Source organism: Corylus avellana, chromosome ca6 (assembly GCF_901000735.1).
Source record: "Corylus avellana chromosome ca6, CavTom2PMs-1.0".
In the NCBI taxonomy this organism is placed as follows: Eukaryota; Viridiplantae; Streptophyta; class Magnoliopsida; order Fagales; family Betulaceae; genus Corylus; species Corylus avellana.
In genome coordinates, this window is record NC_081546.1 from 13,831,085 (window position 1) to 13,848,829 (window position 17,745).

At 36.3% G+C, this 17,745-nt stretch overlaps 2 protein-coding genes across 2 annotated transcripts; both read left to right on the top strand.

Annotated features, from left to right (window-relative positions):
- Window positions 1-5,545: 5,545 nt before the first annotated feature.
- Window positions 5,546-7,035, top strand: LOC132183732 (peroxidase 7-like). Its single transcript, XM_059597131.1, is given in 3 exon segments — window positions 5,546-5,689; window positions 5,691-5,771; window positions 6,292-7,035. Coding segments are annotated over 3 exon segments (969 nt in total).
- Window positions 7,036-16,325: 9,290 nt separating this feature from the next.
- LOC132185208 (metacaspase-4-like) lies at window positions 16,326-17,743 on the top strand (the record flags this gene model as incomplete). The annotated part of the gene is made up of 2 exons (XM_059599013.1): window positions 16,326-16,892; window positions 17,466-17,743. Coding segments are annotated over exons 1-2 (624 nt in total), but the record flags the coding sequence as incomplete, so codon positions are not given.
- Between the last annotated feature and the right edge of the window lie 2 nt (window positions 17,744-17,745).

The window sequence follows — 17,745 nt, forward strand, 5'->3', positions numbered from 1 at the left end:
TACTTGAAAAATAATTTAAATTAATAAATTCTTTAATTGAAAAAACAAAATCCAGAAAAAATTTAAAAAAAGAAAAATTATTTTTTTAATAATTTTTAAATTACTGACGTGTCAATTTTGACACGTCAGGAAATTTACTAACGTGTCAACACGTTAGTAAATTTCCTGACGTTTCAGAAAGTGACACGTCAGAAAATTTTTCTGACGTGCCAATTTTGACACGTCAGAAATTTTTCGTTTCTGACACATAAAAAACGCCACGTCAGAAAAATTTTCAGACCACCTAACACGTCAGAAAAAACATGTCTGCAAAAAATTCTTTTTTTTTTTGTAGTGGTAGTTGAATCCAATCTCTTCTATTTTATTTTTTATTTTTTAATTCTTTTTTTCTTTTCTCTTAAGTGAGAATTAATATTATGTTCAATTGTTAATCACAACGGTAGGAAAACCTACATATATAATATGTTAGTCATATAATTAATTAAATCATATATGATATTGTTGAAGAAGATCAGAGCAAGATATTGATTTGATTTATGAGTGTTGATTTGCATAGAGATTTTCAAAAATTTAGACAGTTTACTTGAACCTAGTTTTCGGGCCGTTGATTTGCATAGATAGATATTAGTTGAATCCAATCTCTTCTCTTTTTTTTTTTCTTTTTTTTTTTGAATTATTTTTTTTCTTTTCTCTTGAGTGAGAATTAATATTATGTTCAATTGTTAATCACAATTCACAACAACCTACAAATATAATATGTTAGTCATATAATTAATTAAATCATATATGATATTGTTGAAGAAGATAAAAGCAAGATATAGATTTGATTTAGGAGTGTTGATTTGTAGAGATTTTCGAAAATTTAGACGGTTTATTTGAACCTAGTTTTCGAGACGTTGATTTGCATAGATAGATATTAATTGAATTGGCTCTCTTTTATTTTATTCTTTGAAATTCTTTTTTCTTCTCTTCAGTAAGAATTAATCTTATGTTAAATTGCTAATCACTATAGTAGGAATTTACATATATAATATGTTAAGCCATATAATTAATTAAATCATATATGATATTGCTGAAGAAGATCAGAGCAAGATATTGATTTGATTTAGAAGTGTTGCATTGCAGAGATTTTCAAAAATTTAGATTTTTTAGTTGAACCTAGTTTTCGGGACGTTAATTTGCAAAGATAGATATCAATTGAATCAACTCTTTTATTATTATTATTATTATTTTTTGAATTCTTTTTTCTTTTCTCTTAAGTGAGAATTAATATTATGCTAAATTGTTAATCAGAACCGTAGGACCTTACATATATAATATATTAGTCATATAATTAATTAAATCATATATGATATTCTTGAAGAAGATTATAGCAAAATATTGATTTAATTTAGGAGTGTTGATTTGCAAAGATTTTCGAAAATTTAGACGGTTTAGTTGAACCTAGTTTTCGGGATGTTGATTTGCATAGATAGATATTAGTTGAATTGGCTCTCTTTTATTTTATTTTTTTGAATTCTTTTTTCTTTTCTTTTAAGTGAGAATTAATATTATGTTAAATTGTTAAGCACAACTGTAGGAACTTACACATATAATATGTTAGTCATATAATTAACTAAATCATATATGATATTGCTCAAGAAGATGAGAGTAAGATATTGATTTAACTTGGAAGTGTTGAATTGCAAAGATTTTCAAAAATTTAGACTGTTTAGTTGAACCTAGTTTCCAGGACATTAATTTGCATAGATAGATATTAATTGAATCAACTCTCTTTTTTTTTTTTTTTTTGAATTCATTTTTTTTTCTCTTAATTGAGAATTAATATTATGTTAAATTGTTAATCACAACAGTAAGAACTTACATATATAATATGTTAGTCATATAATTAATTAAATCATATATGATATTGTTGAAGAAGACCAGAGCAAGATATTGGTTTGATTTAGGAGTGTTGATTTGCAGAATTTTTGAAAATTTAGACAGGTTAATTGAACCTAGTTTTCGGGACATTAATTTGCATAGATAGATATTAATTGAATCAACTCTCTCTCTTTTTTCTTTTTTTTGAATTTTTTTTGAATTTTTTTTGCTTTTCTCTCAACCGTAGGATTTTTTTTCTTTTTTGAATTGATATTCCAATATTATAGATCAAAATAAACAAAGTTCAGCTATTACAGCATCATGAATGCAATGAGGATAAGCCTCCCTCCAAACGTGGTCTGCATTACTACCTAACCCCAACTTGGCAAGCTCATGAGCCACCACATTGCCTGTTCTTTTAATATGACACACATGCCATTCCGTAAGAGTAGATAACAGTGCCTTGGTGTCTTTCATCACCATCCCAAAGGTACACCAACTCAGACCATCTTTATTCAGAGCATTTATCACCTCCAGTGCATCACCTTCGAGAACGATCTTGGAAAAACCCAGAGTATGGCACAATTCGACTGTCTTCCACGCCCCCATTGCTTCCGCAACAGAGGGGTATGTGATATTTGGTCTAGACCCACTCATGGCTGCTATCACCCTTCCTACATGATCCCTTGCAACAATTCCGAATCCCATAGTTTGAGTTCTCTCATCCAGTGCAGCATCCTAGTTAAGTTTAATAACTCATGCTTCAGGCGGCCTCCAGGTTAAACTCCCAGTGTCTGGTTGTTTCAACACTCCTCCCCTTCTCCCCTGTTCGGCCTTGTTATGCTGCTCGATTTGAGACATTGCTAGTTCCATGATAATAGCCAGTGGCTAGAATTCCCCTCCAAAAACTATCTTATTTCTTCTCAACCATAGTAGCCTGGCCACGATCACCATCTTCTGCATCTCGGCTTCCTCCAGTTTTTCTAGCAAATTCAAAAATAAGGTGACAAAATCAACCTCTATCGTTGCACACTTTTGGAGACTAGCACTACCCATATCCCACACATCCCTAGCGGCTTCACACGTCTAGAGAACGTGCTCCACTGTTTCCTCAACCAGTCCACAAATAGGGCAGAAAGCATCCGAAGTAATGCCCTTCGTAAATCGATTGAGTTTGGTTGGGAGAATGTTGCTGCACGCCTTCCACAAGAAAAATTTTACTACTGCCGGCACCTGAATCTTCCATACTGCCTTCCACAGTTTCCGGCTTTGTTCTTTTCTGTCCCTTGCTAAGTGGTAGGCACTTCTTACAGAGAATTTCCCATGTTTTGTCCCCACCCAAACCAGCTTATCTAGTTGCCTTTGTGGGCAAACAGGAATGTTGCATATGATAGTGGCCTCCTCTCTACTAAAAATGTTGTGTATGAGCTAAAAATTCCACTAATTGGTATTCCTGTCAATAAGGGAGCAGACCTTGGCCTCAGGTGCTCAGAATTGGTTTGGAGATTGGATAGCAAAGGAAAGAGGGGTTGGGATCCACCGGTCACCCCAAATGCTCACTGATTGTCCATTACCTATTCTCCATATTAGGCCCTCATTAAGGAGTGCTCTAGCATTCCAAATAATGTGCCATGCGTAAAATGGATTCCGTCCCAGCTGAGAACTAAGGAACGTGCCCTTTGAGTAGTATTTTTGTTGGAACACCTTGGCAACTAGCGAGGATGACGTCCTTAAAAGGAGTAATCCATACGGTGGTAGCAATCTAGTGCTTGGTGATTGAGTTTGCCACAAACCTGACAGGGAACATGATTAGAGGTAGAAAAGGAATCTGAGTTACCTTGTGTATTTGATGCATGCAGTTTTGGGCTAAACTGGTTCTGAGTAAAGTTTCTAGGAGAACTGAACATGTTCTGAGGAAAGTTTCTAGGAGGAAACTTTTGCTGTGGAGAGAACCTTTGCTGTGATGGAAAACGTGGCTGTGGGTATCCTCTGTTCTTCTGAAAATTGCAATTTCCACTGCCTGGTCTCTCTGAGAACAACGCAAAAGTGGAAGAATCAAGAGCAATTGTACGTTGCTGATTTAGTAGCATTTCATGGTTTAAGAGTTCATCATGAAAGTCATCAAAGTTGAGTTGCTTCTCCCTCGTAGCAATCGAGTATGAGGTGATATAAGTTGGTGACTGAAGGATTGAGACCATTCATCATATTTAATAGACTGACCAACGGCAGCAAGTTGGTCTGCTGAGGACTTGGCAATTTGCAAGTACTCTGAGCATGACGTTGACCCTTGTTTCAAGTTCTACAGGTTCTTCTTCAGGTTAGTGATCCTGGAGCGAGATTGTGATGCAAACCTGCTTGAAAGAATAGCCCAAACCTGTTGAGAGGTGTAGTCCATAGACTGCAGATAATACCGAGTCAGACAGAGTTGTAGTGAGCCAACGTAAGGACATATTGGTCCTTACGGGTCCAGATACTGAATTCTGGCTTAGGAATCTCCTTTCCCTCATTATTAGTGATAAATTTCGGAGGGCATGGATCAGTACCATCAACAATGCCCATTAATTCGCTATTGCGCAATGCTGGGTGGACTTGTGTCTGCCACCTCAAATAGTTGTTGTTTTCAAGTTTTGTGGGATTTTGGTTGAAGTTGGGTAGTGAGATGTTGGCGGAAGTGTTGCTAGAAATTGCCATTGAACCAAGAACTAGGATGAAATTGGCGTATGCCTAAACAGGCTTTGATACCATGAAAGTTTAAGTGATGCGAAGGGTTTTGGCAAGAAACCAAACCCGTATGCTTAGTTTTTCATTTATAAAGTAATTTAGTTACCGAGGATAAAGTATAGTAACAATATACATTTGAATTTAAATCGAAGAAAGCATCAATCATTATCTAATCCTTGTGACTTAGAATGAGAGTCCTTATTAGATGTGTGAGCTATAACTTCTCTTGATAATCTCTGAGAAATGAACTTCAAATCTATTGATAGAGATGTAGATGGACTTGGACGCTTGTGAGATTGGCTTGCATTCACTTGTGACATGGTGGCTTTATCTGCAGAGTCATTACATATGTTAACACTCAATAGCCTTACAAATTTTGAGAACACTTATGGAAGCAAGAAGGGAGATGAATGTTAAAACAGAGACTCAAGGACTTTTTTTGTGTGTTTTTCATATGGAACCTAGAGGAAGAACAGAGGAATTGACAGTAGAAACTCTTTTAATTAAGCATTAAAAAAAAAATGTGCCTCTCACATATATGTTAGAGAGACACATCAATTATTAGACCGGGTTTAATGAAATTTCCTTCGATCTAATATAGAGAAGATTTATGTCCTTTACTTGTACATAGATTTTTGTGACTATCGAGAGGTGAGTTTTATTAGCATCTAAAGCATATCCAAACGTTCTTAACAAGAAGCCAGCATGCCCTCTTCCATGCATGTACTAAAACGATATTAACAAAGCTCTAAACTTTGGCGATTTCTGTTTTAGTTGAGCTTTACAAGAACAGGAAACAAGATTGATGGTTTAATCCGCCCATGACTCGTGGGTCATTGGATTTAGTTCCTGCTATTTTCTATGCTCAACCGATCATATAAATGAACATTTATTCTCTGCATTAATCAGTAAATCTCTCCTACTACTCTTGCTAGCAGTGATAGAAAGCACTCAAAGAAACATGAAATTTGGGTATTTGGCTCTCTTCGTCCTCCTTGTTAATTTGGAGTTATCGGTTATTGAACCTGTTACTGCGACTGCTAATTACTCTGAGGCATACTACGATGAGACATGTCCGGATGTTGTGGACATCATCGGCCAAAAATTAAGTGGACGCCTGGATTGAGAAGGATTTCACCTTGGCTGCAAGCCTCATTCGTTTGCAATTCCACGACTGTGCTGTTAGGGTAATTAGATACAGTTTATATATATATATAGACAGTTTCTATAAATTAAATCAAACTCATTGGTGAAACTAAATCATTTCCTTGCTTTTTTTTTTTTTATTTATTTTTTTTGAACTGAAAGAAATCATGTCCAATCATAATAAACTAGATACTAATATACTATATTTTTATCTCACGTACAATACTAACATGTCAATTTCATTGTTAAAATAAATAAAAAGTTTATTAGGACTACTATATTAGAATTATCAATTATGTAATACAAATGTAATTTTAATGGGTTACGTAGAAAATCTTCATTCAATGAAACCTATACGTGTAAAATTTTGACTTTTGAGCTATACATGAAAAATACCCCACACACACACACAAAAAAAAAAAAAAAAAAAAGAGAAGGATTCCATAGTTCAACTAGAGTGGAGCAAGTTTGCAGATGATATTAATTTCCTCTAATCAATCAAAACATATGTTCGTCTATCTTCTTAAATTTCTTAGAAGAAAAGGTCGTGCATTATTGCAGGGATGCGACGGATCCATTTTGCTAAACTCTACAGCAAGCGAGAGGACAGCATCTGTCAGCAGTACTCTGAGAGGTTTCCAAGTGATTGACGAAATCAAGGCAGCTCTTGAGGAGAGTTGCCCCAGAACCGTCTCTTGCGCCGACATTCTCGTCGGCGCTGCGAGAGAGGCTAGCCTTTTTATCGAAGGCCCCTTTTGGCCAGTCCCATTCGGGCGCAAAGATGGGACAGTTTCTATAGACACAGAAGCCAAAAAGGTCCCTCACAGGCATGAAAATGTCACCACCTTGATCAATTTTTTCAAATCTAAAGGTCTAGATATGCATGATTTAGTCACTCTCTCTGGGGCACACACCATCGGAAGAGCTTCCTGCAGTACATTTCTAAACAGGGTCAGCGATTTCAATGGAACCGGAAAGCCCGATCCCTCACTCGATGCCACTTACATGAATCTTTTGAAGGAAAGATGTAGCCAGGGAACGGACCTTGTAAATCTCGATGTAACAACTCCGAAGACGTTTGACACTGTTTACTACAAAAATCTTCAAACAAGGAAAGGATTGTTAACGACAGATCAAGAACTCTCTTCAGATCCAAGAACGACTCTCTTGGTAGATAAAATGGCGTCTCACCCCCGTTTCTTTGAGAGGCGCTTTTTGGAGGCTATGGTAAAGCTTGGGAACGTCGGAGTTCTTACTGGGAATGAAGGTGAAGTTCGAGTGAATTGCAATCTCGTCAATAGTTAGTTGAAGAGTGGTATAGAGGTCCTTAATTGTGTTATTTTGGCATTCAATAAAATTGGACGCTTGGCCTTGTGCGTCCCAAAATGTAATTAGGAGTACGTGGATTGCATGCATGACTCCATGCATGATGTATTTCAATCAAGGTTTTGTTTCTTATAAACTGGTGGTCTTTCCCTTCCTTTCTTGGCAATGGATCGAAGCAGCTGTGCAATCACATATTGATTGCCTGATTGCTGGAATCTTGCTGTACCAGTGTATTGAGTACATTGTTGATCATCTTGAGCATATGTGGCAGCACCTCCTGCCTTGAACTTTATCTCATTAACACGTACGCTGAGCACAAGTGGCAGTATTTGCTGTCTTGGACTCAAAATCACCTGTCGCGCTAATGACTATTAGCGAGGTCGCTAAAGACTGATTATTAATTACTTTCAAAAGTCGTCACTAATTAATAATTAATATTAGTAGTTGCTATAGATAGCGTTAAAAATTACCTCTCATGAGATAATTTGTCATTGCTATTTGCTAATATCATGTTATCAACGACGACTAGTGTTGTCACTGATTATTTGTTCATCAGAGACGACAATGTCATCGCTAATTATATAAAAAATATTTGGAAAAAATATAAAAAAGTCTCCTAAATTACCCTTTGTTTACAATATAGCATCCCAATGTTCAAAATGTACTAAAGTAACTCCTCAAACTATCAAAATGTATAAAAAAATGTCACTTATTTTTTATATTCTTATAATACCCCTATTCTTTTAACAAATAAAATAATAAAAAAAAAAAAAAAAACCAAACAATTTTTTTTTTTAAAAAAAAAAAGTTTTTTGGAATAAATAAATAATTTAGGCCAACTAAAGTGACTATTCATGTCATATTAAAGTAAAATCAAATGTACGGTTCTTGAGATATTTCAAAAAAACAACAATTTAGTCTCTGGAGTCAAATTCTGTTAAAAAATTATTTTTATTCGCCCATTGATTTTACTTTAATACGACATGAAGCAATTTATAATGTAAGCCAACTACAATGACTAATTATTTATTTATTTCATTTTTATTTTTTTTTTTGGTATTTATTCACCCATTGGCTTTTTTGTATTTTTCACTAATTTTTTGGATTTTTTTTTATAATCATTTTATTTGTTAAAAGAATAGGAGTATTATAGGAATATAAAAAAAAAAATATGTGGCATTTTTTATACATTTTGATAGTTTGTGGGCTACTTTGAAGGGATATATTGTAAACAGCTGGTAGTTTGGAATTTTTGTTATACTTTTCCCAACATATTAATTAGCAACTAATGATAAAAAAAATAATAATAATAAAAAGAAGTGCCAATTACTGTTTTAATTTTTTGATATTAATTATATAAATAACTTATTAATCTACATAAAACAAAACAAAACAAAAAGAACACATAATATTTTAAAAAAGTACTAAACTAACGGAAGATGAATTGTTCGAAATATTTACACAACAATTATAACTGAAAAAGGTGGAGATGGGCAATGAGAGTGGACCCTCTGCACCCTTCACTCTCGTACAGAGGATAGTAGAGACTAGAAGTCTAGATCTCTACCCCAACACCTTTGTAGGGGTGAAGATCCATGCCGGGGGTGGCTCCACTCGCATGTCGTCACCCCTACTGTCCCGGAGCTGCCATGGTGGAGCTCCGTCTCCACCACCTTTCTTTGCAGGGGTGGAGGGTGTAGAAGGTAGAGGGGTAGGGTGGATCTACCCATCTCCGCTCCATCTTCACCGGCCTTTTTTTCCCATTTTTTTAAGGGAAAAATATAAAAAATTCCTCAAACTACTAGCCGTTTTTGATTTAGTCTCCTAATGTTTCAAAAGTGATAAAGTAGCCTCCCAAACTACCAAACTATTGCATTTTGGTCACTCCGTTAGTCAAAACCGTCAGTTTAGACGGAAACTGAAAAACGATGTCGTTTTGTTGGGGGCTACTTTATCACTTTCTGAACATTAGGGGGTTAAAATGAAAACGGCTGGTAATTTGAGAGGTTTTTTTATATTTTTTCCAAAAAAAAATTTCTTCATAAAAGGGCATTGTAGTAACTTACCCATAACAAAACGACGTCGTTTTGCAGTTTTCGTCCAAACTTATGGTTTTGACTAACGGAGTGGCTAAAATGCAATAGTTTGGTAGTTTGGGAGGCTACTTTATCATTTTTGAAACATTAGAGGGCTAAATAAAAAACGGCTAGTAGTTTGGGAAACTTTTTTATATTTTTTCCTTTTTCTAATAATTCGGGCATAATTGTGTATGTAGCATACATATATAGATCTAAGTACAAATGACAGATGATAAGTCTTCAGTTAAAAGTTGGATGGAAAATACGACGGAATGACTTAATTGGCAAAATTAAAAATCCAAATCCTTATTTGTCACAAGGATAAATTTTTGAAAATATTTAATTATTGTGGGAAGGGAATGACATTGAAAGAGATCAAAGTATATATGGTTCTAGGGATCATGTAGTGTCATAACTCCATTTTAGAAAAGGGATAAAAAGAGGATTGCTACGTTGGGCTTAAATAATAAATACAAGGTAATAAAAAATAGTTCAAATAACTTGTAACTTCAATATTGTTTGCATTTTATTTTAATTTTGATCTGAATTTTATTGAATTATTTTATTACAAAAATAGAAATAGAAATTCCTTCTAGCTAGGCTGTCAGCCTGTCATTGGTTGCACTTCTGCCTTCTACATGTGCACAAATTAATTAGACTTATTTGTCTTCTAAAATGGAGTTAATGCACCCCCAAAGCCAATGGTTTCGTTGAATAAAAGCAGTAAAATCCAATAGTCAGTTGGTGGGCGAACGTGGCTTTCAATTGATGGTGCATATATATTGTTGATACAAAATATTTTCCAAGGCCCAAATAAGGTGCCTACTCCAAATAAAAGGCCCACAGCTCAGTAAGTCACTAAGTCATTAAGCCCAAGCCCTTACAATCTTGGCACGATCGCCTAGTCATCGCCTAGTCTGCTCCAAATCGTGTAGCTTTGCACCATATTATGCTAGCCCAATGATCAAGGGAGCCTATCTATCACTCAACAACTCAAATTAGAGTATAACAAATTAGATCTCTCCCAAAAGGAATCCAGATACATGATATACTCTCCCTGCAATCTCCAAGATTATCTTGAAGGATAATCTTCAGTTAAAACCACTCCCACAAATCAATGGAGTCGAGTAAGAGTCCTACAAGGACTCACTCACTCACAACTTCTATAAAAGTAGGAGTCAACAAATAATACAAACACGGTGAATTCTATACTCAACTACTCTCAATTCATTATCCCTCTATTATTATCTACTCTCATTTTTACTCACATTCTAACTTAGGCATCAGAGGTGGAATGGCCACCACACCCTCCACTTCATGGCCTTCCACTACTGATCCATTTTTGCTCTTAGCAGGCTTTGAATCCAGTTGCTATCAGAGTTGATAATTGTCTTAACAGTTGGCACCGTCTGTGGGAAACGAGGATCATCTAGACGATTCAAAGTTCAAACAGGACAAAAGTCACGAATGGTAGCCACGAGATCTCAAGGCCAAACCGAAGATCCCAACATTAAAGAGGTTCTCCCTTCCAAGCCGAAAAACATCAATCAACATGATATCGGCAATCTCAAAACTGAAGAAACTCCAACGGCGTGTAACACCCCGATCCCATATTGGGAAGATGAGAAGAAGTCCACATAGAATGGGTGGTTTATAAAGAGAGTCATGTATGCTAAGTCCTACATTGCCTAGTCACTATGTGAAACTAGGCTTTATAATGAATTGTAGTGAAGCTCCAAATTGACTAGTCCTTTTGGAGTAATAGCGCAGATGTGGCTAGCACTTTTCCCTGTATCATTACAAATAGTATCGGAGCCACCTAGTAACGTCAGGTCATGTGGTACTGTAGCACTGCATGACGTGGCCCTGACGAGGACGTCAGTAATTTAAGAGGGGGAGTTTGTAACACCTCGGTCCCATATTGGGAAGATGAGAAGAAGCCCACATAGAGTGGGTGGTTTATAAAGATAATCATGGGTGCTAAATCTCACATTGCCTAGTTACTATGTGAAATTGGGCTTTATAATAAATTTTACGGAAGCTCCAAATTGACTAGTCTTTTTGGGGTAATAGCGCAGATGTGGCTAGCACTTTTCCCTGAGTCGTTACATGGCACCTCCCGTCTTTGGGCCGCACTTGCCAACCAGCAGGCGCCTAGAAACGTTGGAGTTCCAAAATGAGGCATATATTGGAAACCCTAGAGTTACTGCTACAAAGGAGTTACAAGCACTGGCACCAAGAGAATGACTCATCAGTTGTCGAACCACAGCCTGAAACAGCCAATGGACCTAAGAGGCCACCCGCAACAATAAAGGACGACTCCACTGATACTCCTATGGACGCTTTCCAGGCACAGTTCCAAGACACGCTGGACAACCTGGTCTATCAACTAAATGGCTCCCACACTGTGGGCGATAGCGATTTCTTGGAGACGGACCTGCCATTCACCAAGAAGGTAGCGGACGCTAATTTGCCTGACAAGTTCAAATTGCCACACATGGATCGCTACGAAGGAAGCGGAGACCTAGCGAACCATCTTGAAACATACAGAGCTCACATGGCGTTGCAAGCCTCGTCTGACACGATCCTTTGCCGAGCATTCCCCCTTATCCTCAAGGGAGCAGCCAATCGCTAGTTTAGCAATCTGCAATTGCGATCCATAGGAAATTTCGCTGAACTTGGTAAGAACTTTCTTTCCCATTTCATTGGAATCGCTGGAGCCGCAGGCCGATGACATATTTGCTAACAGTAAAGCAGGAGTACAATGAGTCATTGCAAAGCTACATGGCTCGATTCAACTGAGAGAAACTCATGATCGACGACCAAGATGAAAGAATGGTCCTCCCCGCCCTAGTGGGAGGAATATGGTCTCATAGTCCATTTATGGCCGACATGGTAAGCGATCCACCAAGAAATCTAGAATGGCTCATGGCGAAAGCCGAAAAATTTATCAACGTCAAAGAAACCATAAAGGCATTTGCAGAACAAGCCCGAACAGAGAAGTCTCTTGAAAGAAGGAAGGACTGCCGACAATCCGGGAGGGATGTACGGACCTGCAGAGTAGAAAATTGTTTCGTTGCATACCTCGCTCCTTTGTAGAGCAAAACCAGGCGAGCCACTATCTGTCTATCTAGCGTCTTCAGCCGCAACCACTAGCTTAGTTCTTATCAGGGAAGATCGTCGGACAACTAGTAAGTCTAGCAGACCGCTAAGGTCGTCGAACAACTACTAAGTCCAACGGACACCTGCCAACCAACAGACAACAAGGGACGTCGGAACCAATCGAGCTCATGTTGCAACGGAGCTTCAGGAATCAACACAAGTAAAAGAATTCGTCAAACGCAAAAAATCATCATGATGAACCCGACGGACCTGAGGGTCTTCCCTCACCGATGGACCTGAAGGGTCATACCTCATTGACGGACCTCAAGGTCTATTCCTCACCGACAGACCTGAAGGGTTGTCCCTCACCGACGGACCTGAAGGGTCGTTCCTCACCAACGAACCTGAAGGGTTGTTCCTCACCAATAAAATAATGATCTAATACGCAATAGCCCCATGAGCTCGTGATTCAAACAAAGACTTCATGGTCTCTACCCTTTCATCGGATTCTTGCTCCAGCAACAGCAGATCTACACTCATGTTTGATCAATCTAAAAGATATGTTGAATGCTTCTCCCTCTTTTCTGTATATATATTTAGCCTCTTGTTTTTCTCCGATTTATTATTTTTATATGTGTGCCCCTGCTTCCTATTGTTGAAAGAGCTACAATCTCTTTTTTGTTGCTCCATTGAATTGTGCACCTCACATAGTTGCCCTCAATACGGTAACCATATGGACCTATTAGCCATCAATCATGTATGATGTTTTCGGCTCCACACTTTGTTCAAAGCATACTAACTTAAACATTGGGGAGTCCCTGCTAACCCAGGGATGCTATCCCTAGAATAACTCCTGGCGGACCACTCAACGGTCTCACTGTCTCTCTCTCCATCTTCAAAAGAAAGAAGGCACACCAATGTATCAAAGGAAACTCCACATGCATGCGTGAAACCACGAAACGGTGATGAGCCAACATCCCGCTTGGGTTGGTAAGGGTATACTCCGTATTTACATAACGGTACTCCTTTATGCAACTAAAACAGTGTCAGGTAGCCATCAACAAATTATACTTCATGGCATTTAATCATACTTTCTAGCATTAATTTAATGTTAAGAAAAGACCTTTCTGTAGTGGTAGGACGAATCAGCTTAATCATGTGAGACCTCCTATTATAAATTGATATATTTTTCTTTTTCAGATTAGCTAATAGAGCCTGCCAAAATTGTTAACTACCAATAATATTGAAACCCATATGTTTACTACACCTTAGAAAATGGTGAGATCTTCATTAAACTTTATTTATTTGTGATGATTTTTATGAATAAGTCACTTTCTAAGCTTCTTCTATTCTGGAGAGGAATAAAGATTAAATACAATTATGGCATATTTGTGATGTTCGTGTCATGTTGCTATTTCATTTGGATATTCTGAACCTTGTCTTTATCCACCCAGTAACCCCAAGTTAAACTAAACACTAATGAGCTGTGCTTGAACAAGCTTGATCGGCTGATAGCCAATTGACCACGAAGTTCCAAAGTCTGGTGAGGAGTTTGATGTTACATTTACTAGGGTGAAAAGGTGGGCGATTAAATTGTTAACCGCACTAACTGCTAACCGCTTTTGAAGACGATTGGAAAAAATTGCTAACTGCCTATATATATTATATAATATAAAAATATATTATATAGTATATATACAAATATATAAAAATACATGAAACGATGTGTTTTTGTGTTTAAAATTTTAAATATGGATAAAAATATAGAAATGATATCGTATGATACTATCATATTACCATAAAAATGACATTGTTTTTTTTTTTTTTTTTTTTTTTTCACGGAAAAGGTTAGTGAATTTACTAACCTCCTAGGCGGTTACAGTCAACGGTTTTAGCCAATAACTACTAACCATAACCGCATTTCCACCCCTAACATTTACACTTAAAAACCACCTAGAGTAATGCTAGAAACTTCAACTATTTTATAATGTTGAAGTGATAGTCTAACCGACTTTTAGATTAGTATTTGTTAAAAATTATATATATATATAAAACAATTGATTGGTACTCGAGCATTGTGAAATAATTGTGAAAAAAAAAAAAAAAAAAAAAGTTGTATGTAGCATCAGAAAATATAATTCAAATTGAGTACTATTATATACTCCACCATTATCCCACTATGACAGGCACCTCTAATTTGTTAATATATTATTTACTCTCATAATTCTCATACGTTACATTTTGATTATGTAACTTTCATACATTATTCTCATAATTTTTATATGTTATATATCGATTATGTAACTCTCATATATTACTCTCATAATTCTCATATGTTATATATTAATTGTGTAATTATTGTATTCATTGTCTTATTCAACTATATATATATAGGCCATTTCAAGTAAATAAAAGAAAAATGTAACCCTTACGGCTTTATCATATGAACGTAGGTTATATTAGCAAACCACGTAAAATTCATTTTGTTTTAAATATTTGTTGGGAATAAATTCACACTACAAGCCCACCAAATTCTGGGCCCAATAGCCAAAGATAGGCCCATGAAGATATTAATTAAATAGCAAAGACTATTTAATTAATTAATAGTCTTATATTCCAATTAGGATAATATTGGAATAAAGACGTCCTACTTATCTCTACAAGATGACTACTCAAGATTATCTCTACATTTGTTGAAGGTTTATCTTTACATGATAGCTGTTGAGTTCTATCTCAACTCTGGACTCTCAAACTAATTCAAAGAAGAAGATCCAGTCCAAGTCTACTTCTACAGCCCAAGCCTATAAATAGGCCCCTACACAAGGTACTAAAGCATCTTGAATCCTGAAATATAATCACACATATTATTGAGCGTATTGAATTATTGTGCGCCGAAGCACAATATTTCTCTTAAGAATTTTCTGACTTTGGCATCGGAGTGTCCCCGGTTCCTCGGGGACCCCCTTGACAATATTGCCTTTTTTGTAGTGATTTGGAGTGCACGACGACGTATCGAAGATCTCGAAGAAAGCGCATCCACCGTGTTGAAAACTGTTCTAACACCATTATTGTCTTTATTGTCTTTTTTTTTCTTTTTCTTTTTTTCTTTTTTTTTTTTCCTAATGGTGAATTGAAGGCCAAGTGAACACAGTGGGATAGTAGCCGAATATTAGTGTAGCATTAGTCATTCGAAATTCTATATATATACTACACTCTATCGTAATCATTCTACTAAGCAAATCCTTGTTAAAAAAAATTTCAAAAATTAATAGATGCTCTAGCATTAACAAAGAGAATGTAGTATGTATTATTGCTTCCATCAAATTACTTGATTGGGTAGATGTTTACCCACGATATAGTAAGGTCATTTTAAAAATGTATTTTGTAGGCCATATTTTATTAATTTTTTTAAAAAAAAGGGAAAAAGAAAACAAAAAAGAAAGTCATCTTGTTTATTTTATTTCCATTATTGTCTTTATTTTTCATTTGATTTTTTTTTTTTTTTTTTCATAATTCACCGTTAAATCAATCCTTATCAAAAGAAAAAAGAATTCAAATGATGAATCGAATGCCAAGTGAAGATAGTAGGATAGTAGTGGAATATTAGTATAGCATTACTCATTTGAAATTATACATACTACACCCTATCTTAATTCTTAATCATATTATACTAAGCTAACGTGACACTGCACATCAATCTTTGTTAAAAAAAGAAAAAGAAAAAGAAAAAAAGAAAGTATTATTACTATCGTTTAAATTACTTGGTTGGGTAGATGTTTAATATTAGGTTCTTTTTGTAGGCGATTTTATTTTATTAAAAAAAAAAAAAAAAAAAAACACAAAAAATAAAGTACGCTTTTTTCTCCAATAAAAACAAAAAAACTCCTTTTGCCGACACGTAGGGAGGGGAGGCAATGACAAATTACTTTGCACCCCACCACCACTCACCGAAAAAGTAAAGCGATATCTCAAACCCAATCCATCATAATTTCATAAAATGGTTTGAATAGCAGTTGGATCCCGAGGCCTTAAATTCCAAAGTATTTTTATCATTTTTCTTCCTTTTATTTTATTTTGTTAACGTGGTAACGTGAATCAATAATCATTGCTTGAGACCCAATATCAAAAACTCTTATTTTTTTTAAAAAAATAATAAATAAATAACTAAAAAACTGATCGGTGCACCTCAGCGAAGGGATAAATAAGAGAGAGTATTCGCCTGCCACCGTGTGATCAGTTTGTGCTTTGTCGTTAAAGGCCATCAAAAACAAAAGGAAGAAGAAAAAGTCATTTGTGTTTTCGATCAAATCATGGCAAAGAAGGCGGTGCTGATAGGATGCAACTACCCAGGAACGAAGGCGGAGCTCAAGGGTTGCATTAACGATGTCAAGAAGGCTTACCAGTGCCTCGTAGACCGTTACGGATTCTCCGAAGACGACATCACGGTGCTGATCGACACCGATGATTCTTACACCCAGCCCACGGGCAAGAACATCCGCAGGGCTCTTGTGGATCTGCTGCGATCCGCTGAGCCGGGGGACTTTCTCTTTGTGCACTACAGCGGCCACGGCACTCGTCTCCCCGCCGAGACCGGTGAAGATGATGACACTGGATATGATGAGTGCATTGTTCCCGCTGATATGAATCTCATCACTGGTTGTTCTTTCTTCCCCTTTTTTATTCCTTTACTCCAATGGGATTTTCTTTTTTCTTCTTTTTCTATTTTTCATTTCCTGTTTGTTGTTATTCTTGATGGGTTTTTTTTTTTTTTTTTATCATTGTCATGACTGTGATTTCAGATCTTCGCGTGCCTGTTTGTGGAATTCTAGAAAAAAGCAAAAAAAGCATTTCTTTATTGGGTATATTCTTGAGCGATCCATAGCTTCTCCGTGGAAAGAATCTTTCTTGATTTTCTCGAATATCTGGATCTGATCCTTACTTTTTCATTTTTATCGAATATCTGATTTTTTTTATTTTTTATTTTTCCAAAGCCCAACATGAAAATGGATAGATGGATCTCCTGAACATTCCCTTTGTTTCTTGGGTGAAATTTTCCCAAAAAAGTTGTTTTACCCAAATTCATGCATTGCATTTTGGAATTTCAGAGGATTTATTATAAATAGATCATAGCTATTTGAATGGGTGAATCTCATGTTTCCTGATCGTAAAAGAAAAAAAGGGATGTCATCATGCTAACAGTGAGTGGGGACATAATGTTGTTGTAAACAGATGATGATTTCAGGGAGTTTGTCGACCGTGTCCCAGAAGGTTGCCGGATCACCATTGTATCCGATTCGTGTCACAGCGGCGGCCTCATTGATGAGAGCAAGGAGCAGATTGGGGAGAGTACAAAGCGTGAAGAAGACAGCTCAGGCTCCTCCGGCTTTGGATTTAAAAGCTTTTTGAAACAGACGGTGGGAGATGCTTTGGAGTCTCGTGGAATTCAAATCCCACATCACCGTCGTCACCGGGGAGAAGATGATGAGGATGCTAACAGAGATGTTGAAAT